We start from the raw sequence: 10,730 nt of genomic DNA, 5'->3' as shown, positions 1-10,730 counted from the left end.
TATAACAATAAAACATAATAGTTATATCATATTCCTAATTTTTTGTATCGTATATTATGTATCTATCATATAATATGATACTTTTTTTTTCAATAATAATAATAAAATAATAAAAATTTTAATTACTACATCTTCAATTTTAAAAATATCATCTATCCTTGAAAATTTTAAAACATCTCAAAACACCGAAAAATATATCAATTTATATTGATAATATATATTATATTATATATTTTTTATATACCTTCAGATATATTATATCGTATTTTATATATATATATATAAAATACTGATAATACCCATACGATCGGATTATTTCACTTTTTGCATAAAATGCAACAAACCAAACTCTTTTACCTGAAAAGCCTTTTAGTTTGTGTTTACAATGAACGAATTAATTCGTAGAATATACAAGCAGATGACGTAAAGCCAACAACTTTATGACAGGATGAACAAATTGAAATACACTTTCACAGAGAGGTGTGAATGAAACAGCAGAAACAATCCTACTCACTAGACAAACACAAATGCTCAGATATAATGAAATGATTGTTCTTGTAGTCATCACTTGCCCTTGCCAGAAAGGCTGATAGAACTAACTTTCATAGGTGTTGCCACCACCAGCGGAGCTTCTGGGGACTCGCTAACAGCAAACTTGTCATGCATGAACCGACTTTCTACAATTGATTCGTCCTTCAACACAATCTTGTAGCAATAGCAGCTCTTGAGACCTTGCTGATTCCTGTAGCATTCATGAGCACTGTTCTTCACCTGCTGGAAATCCCATATCACGCTGAACTTGCCCACTGTTGCAACTAAGTGGCGCTCTTGTTTACCATTCTCAGTGACCTGAAAGGCAAATATTCAATAATGGTGAGACAAGCATAGAGCATACAGTTCATGTTCAGTGACATGGATCATGTAGACAAACAAAGAAAACAAGAAAAGTGCAGAAGAAAACCAAACAAAAAGTTCATCTGAGAACCTATATGCAGCTCAAGACTTTATACGTTCTTCAATTAGCAACTAAGTTATATAAGTAGCACACAGGGATGACAACAGTTTTCATGGAAGAATGGTTGACAACAAAAATCCAGTGAAGTGTCCATAAAACAACCAATCAGTTTGATAGTTACCTGAGAGTTTCAGAAAACACATACCTAATGACATAGTGTTAGATACATAATCACAATGTATGTTATATTAGCACACCACGAGAATCACTACAAAGTAACGAAACTACTAGTTTGCAAGATTGCACTAATGGAAAAGAGAGGGATAATTCCAGCAAAGGAAAGTAACAGAAATTCATAAATACACAACAAACATAACCATGTATTGGCTGCCCCAAATGCCAGGGGAAAATACGTTAAACTTTGAAAAGGTAACTAAGTAATAATTTATTTTGCCAATCCAAGCAACATAACTTAATTAACAATTTGTTCAATTAATTATTATAGCCATACTTAAGTTCACAAATGAATTGAACCTTCTGCATTAAATTTTCATATAGAAAAGGTTCCGGGATCACTCCATAATAATGAACAGGCATACAAAAACCATATAATTCAATTTATTTAATATATTATATAGATGCTACTTCTGTATAAATCTATCAGGATAAAGCAAAATGAACAAAATTACAAGGGCCCATCGGAAGGCTCTGATTCAAGACCCTTAAGAGAGAAGCAATCTGTTAATGTATGTCGGAAATATATATTGGATATACAAGTGTAAAGATTGAAACTCATATTATACAAAACCAATTGGCTTGTGTTAAGGTTCAATCTATACACTTATATACCACTCATTTTACTTCAGTTCATTAGATGTGGGACCCTCTTTCTTTATTTTTTATTTGAGTCTCCAACAAATAGAAGCTAATATTTATGAAGCACGCCAGAAGTGCAGTTATAACTTGTAACAATAAACATGACACAACCACAAAAGTACTAAGTAATACATATATAATAATTAAGCACAGTACAACCACAAAATGCATAAACTTACCCAAGAGAAATGTCCACCATGAAACTTGTTATCATTCCCAGCCAAATGTGAATCCAAAGGAGTTAGCTTCAACAATCTTGGAGCTGGTATCTTGTTTCCCATACGCCCGCTAAAACCAGTTTTCGTCTTTCCATCTTTATCCGTAAACAGCGTGCAAATAAGAATCAGATATGTATCTGTGGTGCCCAAGACCCACTTACCATCATAAGTAACATCCACATTGGTAATGGGTGAGCCAAGCCCTGGAAATGCAGTCTTAGCCTGCCTCATTGATGTTTTGGAGTACAACCTTATCTTCCCATCGAGTGAACCTACGACAATTGATCCATCGCCCGTACTTGCAAAACATTGAAAATTTGTGCCCCTGGAAAACTGATGCCCCTGAGTCCAGTGCAACACTGGTGAATCACCCTTCACAATATTCTGGACAATTCCAACCCTGTCTCTCATATCCCATTGACACAATCTATTATCATCAAGCCCAAGAAAAGTGGACTCTGATGGATCCAACTGTGAACTCTTTGTATCATTAGTAATATCTCTCATTGTAATGTCAGCCCCATCCTTCTCAAACTTCCATTCAGTCACAATCTTCCCAGTCTCTATATCAAGCTGTTTAATAGCCGAGGCATGAGGTTTCCCATCTTTCAGTGGACTCATTAACATCATATTTGTCTCCCCCCTCATCAACAGAGCCTTCTTAGGAGTGGAGTTTGAACCATTTCTAGAATTTCCACTATCAAATCTCACACTAACACCTTTATTATGAATTCCATGATTAAAATTTCTATAAACCTGCACACCCAAGTCGTTAACCAAGAAACTATTATCCAACGCACCTAATGTCAAACTCTGCACTCCCCCATTAGCTAACTCCTCAAACTCCTCCAACGTATCTCGACTTCCCTTCACTGGTGTCACATATTCAGGTGTCTTCCCCAAACAATCATCAGCATCCTCCCACATAGAATCATCAGCCGCCTCGGGCATCACCCACCCAATAAATTCCTTTCCATAAATTTTCATCTTATTCTCTTCTGTGGCTTTAAGCCCATATACATTCTCAAATAAGCAGTCTTGAAACTCAGTCACAAACTTCCTATACTCCAAATCACTAAAAAACTTCAACGCCCAGACACCTTTATTAACAAAATCAAGTCTCCTTTGATCTCCAAACATTTTCAATTGCATTTCTGTCGAAACCTTAGCCCTAACTTTGGCCCCAACTTTCAAAACCCAAAACCCATCTCCACCATCACTCTCATCATCATCATCAGAGGCGTTTCCGCCATCGACGTTCAGCGTCTTGATGAAACTATAAGAAGTAAGCTTATCAGAGACGATCCACTTGGCTTTAGGGGTGTTGCCACCGATATGGAGATAAAGCTTAACAGGGTTTTTAAGATTAGGGTTTCGGGGATCCGGGTATTTCAGAGTAAGCGATTTGAGTCGGGTATCAACTTCGTCAAGAGAATTTACAGTTATTTTTGTACCTCTGAAGGAAGAAGAAGAGCTAGTTTCTTGAGCGTCTTCGTATTGAGATGATTCTCCTGATTCAGATTCTTCTTCATAGTCAGAGTCTGAGATAAAATCTTCACGACTTTGAGAGGTACCCATGATTGATTGACTGAATTGGAGAAAAAAAAAGTACTAGATCTGCTTTGAAGAATTCAAAATAAAATGTTGAGCGTTTGCCTTCGCTTTTGCTTTTACTGAACTAATCAGAAACAATTGTGGACATGCGGGTGATTTATAGAAGGCTTCGTCACCGGCTATTGCCGGTTTATTGTGGATTACTTTACTCATCATCAGTGTTAAGGGGCTACGAAAAACAACCCGAGTTTTAGTTTCCCCCAAACCCAACTATTTTAATTAATAGTATATATAAAATTAAAATATTGGGTTAAATAATAATTAAAAAATAAACTTTTTCTTTGCCAACATTAGGTCAAGCCTGATTAAGGTTACAATCAAATTAGATGATATATTATTTGGTTTAAAGTTGATTTAATCAGGTTTATACAAAACTCAAATTTGAGTTTATAAATTATACCTTTAACTTGAACTTAAAATAAAAATGGTTAATTCATATTTGATCTGAAAAATTATAATTAAATCTTATAATTTATATATATATATATATATATATATATATATATATATATATATATATATATATATATATATATATATCATCTTATATTTAAAGTTAAAACAAGAGATTTTAGATGAATAAATATAAAATTTTATATATTTAAAGACTTATTAATTATAACTTTGTTTAAAAGCTGGAATAGCTTGAACCAAGCATTAAATAACTCGTAAATGACTTGATTTGTTTGCAACTCTCGACAAGATTATTAAAGTCACTTGAATACGAGAGGATGAATTTTGTTAACTTCAAATAACATACAAGGGTTCAAAATATTTGTAAAACATAAAGGTTTGTAGTTATGCCTTAATTTTTTATTTGTGAGAGGTTATTTATCTTTCTTTAGAAATATTTATACCGACCTGAATTTTACAATATTTCCCAATATTTTTTTTGAAAAATCTAATATTTCATCCGTCTTACTAAACTGGTGTTACAATTTTTCAATATTTCTATAGGTATATAATCAGATTTTAATTTATACAGTGTGAGAAAAAAGACAAATATAAGCTACTAAATGTTTAGGCCACCGGCTATCACCAGTTAGCGTTAATCTAACGCTCAGCGTTTGCTTCCTACCGAAGAAAATGAAATCGTGCAAAATATCCCGTGTGCTTTCTGTGTTTGGATCCGCGTCTTAAAAGGTTCCGCCTCGGAATACCGTTAAACGCGGTTAAGTATCCAATTCTCCATCTAATCAAAGTAACATTAGATGTCTCTAAGACTCCAACACTTAAAAGCAATCGCAAAAATACAGCTTAGTAATTTGGAACGTTTTATAAGAAGCCAATAATAATTCATCGCCAACAATTTAGTTGCAATATTACATGTCATACAGCAAATTATGTTCACATTAAGCTCAAGAAATAGCTAATTCAATTAGATACGAATTGTTTCTAATTTTATGCTATGAGTATGGTCTTGACTGAGCTTCTTCCCTTGATAACCTTACCGGGACTATGGTAAAAATGCCTACGGTACTGTCCTTTCTCACAAGGCATCACGAGCAGCAACCCGGCATGTAATAGCATCTGAGAGCAAGGATATCTCCAGTTCAGGGCCAGATATTTTGTAGTGCTGAAACGGATTTGGACATTGTTAATGAATAACTGCAGGCAGCGTTGAGAGAGAGTTACATAATATTGAACAAAGCTCAAGATCACCACACTGACAAACCTTTTTTATCTGGGCTTGATCTGCTTTCCCTTCCAGCTCTTCAAAACCAATTTCATTCCCATTTACAAGCTTCTCCACAGTTTTCATCTGATGGAATGCCAAACGATGACTATCACAGAAAGCCCAAAGTCTTGGGACATACAAATTAACCATAATATTCATGATGCATACTTACCTCATCAGGGGAAGCATTAAAACGAGCAGCAAGGACATAGGTCGAGCTTTCAGAGATGCCACATCTTTTCAAGGATTCTGTAATCTACTAAGATTGAAGCTAGCAATAGTTTAAACAACAGAAGACTTAAATTGATGAAAAAGGGTCATAGAAAGGTGAAAGAAAATTACATGCTTAGATCCTGAGTAATTGTAAACAAGCTCAGAATGAAGAGTACGTGTTGTTAAAGATTCACGCGACTTGGCAATAAGTGTCTTCTGTGCAGCGGCTAAAAGGGGGAAAACATCAGGGATCTGTAAAAAATAACATTTGAGAAAGACCAACAAAGCATAATACAAAAAGTTGAATGGGGATAAAAGATAATGTCCATTTCTTATAAGGAAACGTACAAGCAATGCATTGAGAAATGCAACTTCTGGTTCCAGTGTCCCAGCTTGCATAGAATCTAAGAGTTCCCTGCATGATGACAATTATTATATTAAAACTTTCAATCCACACATAAGTTCAACTTGAATTTTTCTTTTAATGTTCATTATTAATGCAACAGCAGAACTCGCTGCAGGCCAAACAGCATCCAAATCTCAAAATATAACAAATGGGTGGTATGATAATTACAAAGGCCCCTAATTGAGTGCCAATGAACCTTCAGAAAATCCCACAAGAACCATAGCGTTATAACAAAGTAAATAATTAAAACCACAATAATAAGAATATCAAAACAAAGAGAGAATCCTTATACATATACATTGTCAAAGTACAAACTTGTTTTACTATAAGCTTAAACACGTATGATCCATTACTAGAAGCCTAGAACAGACATAAAAGAACGAAATGAACTAGTGGGTACTCTTTTCTTCTTGAAAAAAGAACCTAAAACGATCAAATTCCTTTCTTTATTTCCAACAAAATTAAGTTAGAGAAAGAGAGAGTACTTGGAGTTGGTGACTTCAGTGAAGAGTGCAACAGAGAGGGTATTTCCATTACTGATGTTGAACACCTTCATGGTTAGCTGCCACAGGAAGTTAAAAGTGGCTCCTGCTCTGCGAAAAAAATTAGGGCAATAAAAAACCCGCTTCAATTGGGTTGCAAAATGAGAGCCAAGTCGTTGACCCATATCCAAACAACGCACCGTTTCAGTCAATTTAAAAAAATAGATACAATATTAAGAAAACAAAAAGTAATATTTTCTTTTAATTTTGGGTTCCTTTTTAGCCTTAGTCTCACCCAAGGGTAATGATATTTGTTAATTTTCAAAAATTTAAATATTCACATGTCATCCTTTTTTTATTAGTTACAAAAGTAAAAATATTATTTAATTGATAATAATAAATAAAATAAAATTTTCTTTTTTTTTCCATTTTAGTTTTAAAAACTGATAATTTTTTTTATAATCTTATATTTTTTAGTTTTGAAAAGTGATTTTTTTTTTTTTAGTTTTAATGTTTTATCTCTTTCAATTTTTTGTTTTTGCAGTTATCTCTCAAATTTTTTGAAAATTTTGTTTCGCCTCTAACACTCTACACGTTTTTTTTCGACGATCAAACTCCTTCTTTAACCACCTTTTATATTCGAGACTAACCAAATGTCAACCTTGCTTTTTCTCTGATGCTTGAGCTCCTTTTTGACACAAATTATGATGTGAATTCCCCCCTCTTTCATTGTCTTTAAGCCTCTCTTCCTCGCTCATTTTGCTCTATGATTTCCTTTAAGTTCATGCATGTTTTTGTCCTCTCTTCGTAGACAACTACATCTCTCTTTGTTGTTCGCATTTCCAACCTCTCTCCTACACATTTCTAGCATCTCTTTCGCACGCATTGATCATTTGATGGTGCTCTTCACAATTAATCTCCTTAGCTCAATTCCAATCGGAAAAAACATGTTTATACCCTGAAAGTACCATTAGGGAGGGAGATGATGTTAACAAAATGATTGACAACTCACAAAAGTGAATTGTGGGAAGAACAATTATCGAAAAGAGAGAATGTATTATGTGAGAGGGAGCAATTGTTATTGGTAAAATAATAAAATTCTAAAATGAGGGAAAAAAATGAGTTTTTAAAACAAAGTTTGAATGGAAATTATCAATTTTTAAAATTAAAGTGAAAAAAAAAATTTTTTATTTTTTTAATTATTAGTTAAATGATCTTTTTACCCTTTAATTAAAAGAAAATTTTGACAGAAGTTGGATGATAGATAGACATTTAAATTTTTGAAATTTATTCGGCATCATTTTGATAATAGATTAAACCTTGGGTTTGAAAAGTCTTTTGGCATTTTTAGAACATTAGTTTCATTGAAAACCAATTCTTCTGACCTGGTCAAGCCTGTTTCTATGAATTCTCCTATGCTTTCTATCTTCAAGCTCTGCCTTGGACGTGTCAAATTGCAAACTCTAAACCAGGCAATATCCATCTTTGTCTTCCCTCTTTGAAAAGAAAGCAATATAGAAAACATACACACTCACAGAAAACTTTACATATTCCTTCCCTTTTGGGAAGGTTTTGTTTCTCTTCAAAAATGTCTTTTGCCATCTTCTTTATATGGCTTGTCACCGTCCCTTTCTGTGTTCATTCTCAGCAAATTAACCCACCTCAAGGTAAAATCACACACTTGCTTATCATTCGCAATGCACTTCTTTCGAACATTTTAAGCTTCCTCATAGAATTGAATGGTTCTTTGATTTAGTTTACACCATAATCTATCTCTTATATGCATTGCAACCAAAATGCAGGCTTCACCTTAAGCTGCGGCGACGCAGAAGACCGTATGTTAGGGGTACAGAAATTTGTCCCAGATACAGAATTCGTCTCTGTTGGTAATGCAACGGCTGTAAAAACACCAGATGTACTGTCAGTATTAACCACATTGCGATTCTTTCCGGACCAGTTAGCGAGGAAATATTGCTATACTTTTCCTGTGATTATTGGGGAGAAATATTTAGTAAAAACTATATACTATTATGGAGAGTTTGATGGAGGAGTGACGCCACCTGTATTTGATCAGATTATCGATGGGACTAGATGGAGCATTGTTAATACCACTGAGGATTATGCCAAGGGACTAAGCTCCTACTATGAGATTTTTGTGGCAGCTACAGGGCAAAACCTTGGTGTTTGCCTAGCCAGGAATGAAAACACTGCTTCGCATCCGTTTATTTCTGCCATTGAAGTGCAACCCCTTGATCCATCCGTGTATAATGCCACTGATTTCTCCAAGTATGCACTTAGTACTGTTGAAAGGAGTAAATTTGGAGAAAAAACTGGAGACATGATTGGGTAAGGAAACTTCTTGTTTATCTCTGTTCAACTTACTTTCAGTTTCCTGTAATTGATGTAAATTGTATTTCTTATCCAAATTCCTGATTATGGAAACATTTGAACCTAGCTTTCCAGATGATAAATTCGACCGGCTGTGGCTACCATTTGGGGACAACAATTACATTGTCAATAGCCACTACAATGTGAGCTCAGAAGATTTTTGGAACATGCCACCAGTGAAAGCATTTACATCATCGATTACAGCCCTGCCACATAAGTCACTTCAAATCATGTGGCCACCAGTGTTACTTCCCAGTAGCACATACTACATTGCACTCTATTTCCAGGACGACCGGAGTCCAGGCCCTGATAGCTGGAGAGTGTTTGATGTTGTTGTAAATGGGGAGGCTTTCTACAAGGGTCTTAATGTCACCACCAAAGGTGTGACTGTTTATGGAAGCGAACAGCCATTGTCTGGTCAGACTAATATCACCTTGATTCCTGAAGGTGATGTTGGACCTATAATCAGTGCTGGTGAAATCCTGCAGGTTCTGCCTCTTGGAGGAATTACTCTTCCTGCAGATGGTATGCAGTTTCTGGTCACGTCATTGCCAACTTTTAACCATACTGAAGCTTTTATCAGAAAGACATTCTGAACTCATTTATTTGTTCTGTAATACATAGTCGCGGCGATGGAAGATTTGGCCAGAGCGTTTATCAATACACCTTCTGATTGGAGGGGAGATCCATGCTTGCCTCCCGAGAACTCATGGGGTGGAGTTTCATGTTCTACTGATATCCCAGCTAGAGTTCTCCACATGTAAAGTTCCTTTATATTCATTTCTTAATACTATATTCTTTCCACAAGCTTTTATATGATTTAATTTTGGGCTTTTTGTTTTTCTTATTTTTTGAAGAAATCTTACATGCATTGAGCTGTCGGGGACTCTTTCCCCAAGCGTCGCCAATTTAACAGCACTAAAGAATCTGTAAGTGACTTAACCTTTGTGAACTTCCTGGCAGACATTAATGGCCATTTTCTTTAACTTTGGAGAGAACATCCAATTGCAGTTGGCTTGGAGGAAACAGAATCTCTGGTCCAATTCCAGATATGTCATCACTGACGATGCTAGAAACGTTGTATGTTTTTTAAAAAATGATATATTTTTCTTCTTTCTTCATAAGTTTAGAGTAATCTGTGAAGCTTTTTGTTTGTAATTCAATGAAGGCATTTGGAGGACAATCAATTCCAAGGAGTAATCCCACAATGGCTAGGCCAACTTGAGAACCTTCGTGAGGTGTAAGTTTCTCAACGTTATTTGGTATGCGAATTTTAGCCTTGGCTAGATTGGTGACCTGACTTTAATAACAGATTCCTTCAAAACAATACTCTCGAAGGACAAATTCCTGATGATATAATGAAAAAGAATGGATTATTTATTCAGTAAGAACAATCCTTCTTCTCTTCTTTCGATTAGTTAAATAAGTAGATTAAGTTTTCTGCTTAAATTTCATAGGCTTGCAGGCTCGCTTGCTAAAACTGTTCATTCTTGTCTTGTCTTAGGGTGACTCCAATGAATACTTTCATCCCGATAACACAATAATGCTATAGCTATTGAAAACTAAAAGGGGTTTGTGCCATTTTACTTGTTTGGTTCTGGAGCTGAAAATCTGCTGGCTTCAAACGATCCACAACACAAGAAGATCAGATGATAGCAGCAGATACTTTCTCTTCCAAGTTAGAGTTCCAAGTTCTACCAACCGAATATTGTAATTTATATTTTATAATTTATGAAATTTTTATTCATTTATACAGTGACTGTGTCCCCTGATCTAATGAGAGGGAATTTTACCGGCAAGATGGAATGGAATCCCATTACTTGATCCGAGTATAAATTCTCACCACAAAAACGGCTGATATGCATTTACCGCATTGCTTATCATTATTTTATTAAAGTTT

At 35.0% G+C, this 10,730-nt stretch overlaps 3 protein-coding genes across 3 annotated transcripts; 1 reads left to right on the top strand and 2 right to left on the bottom strand.

The window, feature by feature from the left end:
- Window positions 1–334: 334 nt before the first annotated feature.
- On the bottom strand, window positions 335–3,739 carry LOC123214197 (protein CYPRO4). The gene is made up of 2 exons (XM_044633960.1): window positions 2,011–3,739; window positions 335–849 (listed from the first exon to the last, which is right to left on the bottom strand). The coding sequence occupies exons 1-2, from the start codon at window positions 3,625–3,627 to the stop codon at window positions 565–567; spliced, it is 1,902 nt and encodes a 633-aa protein (XP_044489895.1). The 5' UTR covers window positions 3,628–3,739; the 3' UTR covers window positions 335–564.
- Window positions 3,740–4,920: 1,181 nt separating this feature from the next.
- Window positions 4,921–6,621, bottom strand: LOC123213297 (EKC/KEOPS complex subunit Tprkb-like). The gene is made up of 6 exons (XM_044632698.1): window positions 6,446–6,621; window positions 5,903–5,969; window positions 5,684–5,806; window positions 5,514–5,597; window positions 5,339–5,425; window positions 4,921–5,239 (listed from the first exon to the last, which is right to left on the bottom strand). Exons 1-6 carry the CDS (start codon window positions 6,514–6,516, stop codon window positions 5,153–5,155), a joined length of 519 nt encoding a protein of 172 aa, XP_044488633.1. The 5' UTR covers window positions 6,517–6,621; the 3' UTR covers window positions 4,921–5,152.
- Window positions 6,622–7,978: 1,357 nt separating this feature from the next.
- LOC123213882 (probable LRR receptor-like serine/threonine-protein kinase At5g59680) lies at window positions 7,979–10,730 on the top strand. Its single transcript, XM_044633508.1, has 9 exons — window positions 7,979–8,109; window positions 8,245–8,788; window positions 8,898–9,355; window positions 9,455–9,590; window positions 9,688–9,759; window positions 9,842–9,910; window positions 9,999–10,070; window positions 10,143–10,214; window positions 10,335–10,730. Exons 1-9 carry the CDS (start codon window positions 8,031–8,033, stop codon window positions 10,372–10,374), a joined length of 1,542 nt encoding a protein of 513 aa, XP_044489443.1. The 5' UTR covers window positions 7,979–8,030; the 3' UTR covers window positions 10,375–10,730.

The sequence above is a fragment of the Mangifera indica genome, chromosome 4, assembly GCF_011075055.1.
Source record: "Mangifera indica cultivar Alphonso chromosome 4, CATAS_Mindica_2.1, whole genome shotgun sequence".
NCBI lineage: Eukaryota > Viridiplantae > Streptophyta > Magnoliopsida > Sapindales > Anacardiaceae > Mangifera > Mangifera indica.
The sequence above is the reverse complement of the archived record's forward strand: the minus strand, read 5'-3'. Positions and strand labels throughout refer to the sequence as shown.

Excerpts from the sequence above, each read along its gene's own strand:
- LOC123213297 (XM_044632698.1), bottom strand. The coding sequence starts at position 6,516 with ATGAAGGTGTTCAACATCAGTAATGGAAATACCCTCTCTGTTGCACTC. Across the intron at positions 5,807-5,902 it reads CATTTCTCAATGCATTGCTT|ATCCCTGATGTTTTCCCCCT; the intron begins GTACGTTTCCTT and ends TATTTTTTACAG. Across the intron at positions 5,598-5,683 it reads ATTACTCAGGATCTAAGCAT|ATTACAGAATCCTTGAAAAG; the intron begins GTAATTTTCTTT and ends CAATCTTAGTAG.
- LOC123213882 (XM_044633508.1), top strand. The coding sequence starts at position 8,031 with ATGTCTTTTGCCATCTTCTTTATATGGCTTGTCACCGTCCCTTTCTGT. Across the intron at positions 8,110-8,244 it reads GCAAATTAACCCACCTCAAG|GCTTCACCTTAAGCTGCGGC; the intron begins GTAAAATCACAC and ends ACCAAAATGCAG. Across the intron at positions 8,789-8,897 it reads AAAACTGGAGACATGATTGG|CTTTCCAGATGATAAATTCG; the intron begins GTAAGGAAACTT and ends ATTTGAACCTAG.
- LOC123214197 (XM_044633960.1), bottom strand. The coding sequence starts at position 3,627 with ATGGGTACCTCTCAAAGTCGTGAAGATTTTATCTCAGACTCTGACTAT. Across the intron at positions 850-2,010 it reads ATGGTGGACATTTCTCTTGG|GTCACTGAGAATGGTAAACA; the intron begins GTAAGTTTATGC and ends TTTGCCTTTCAG.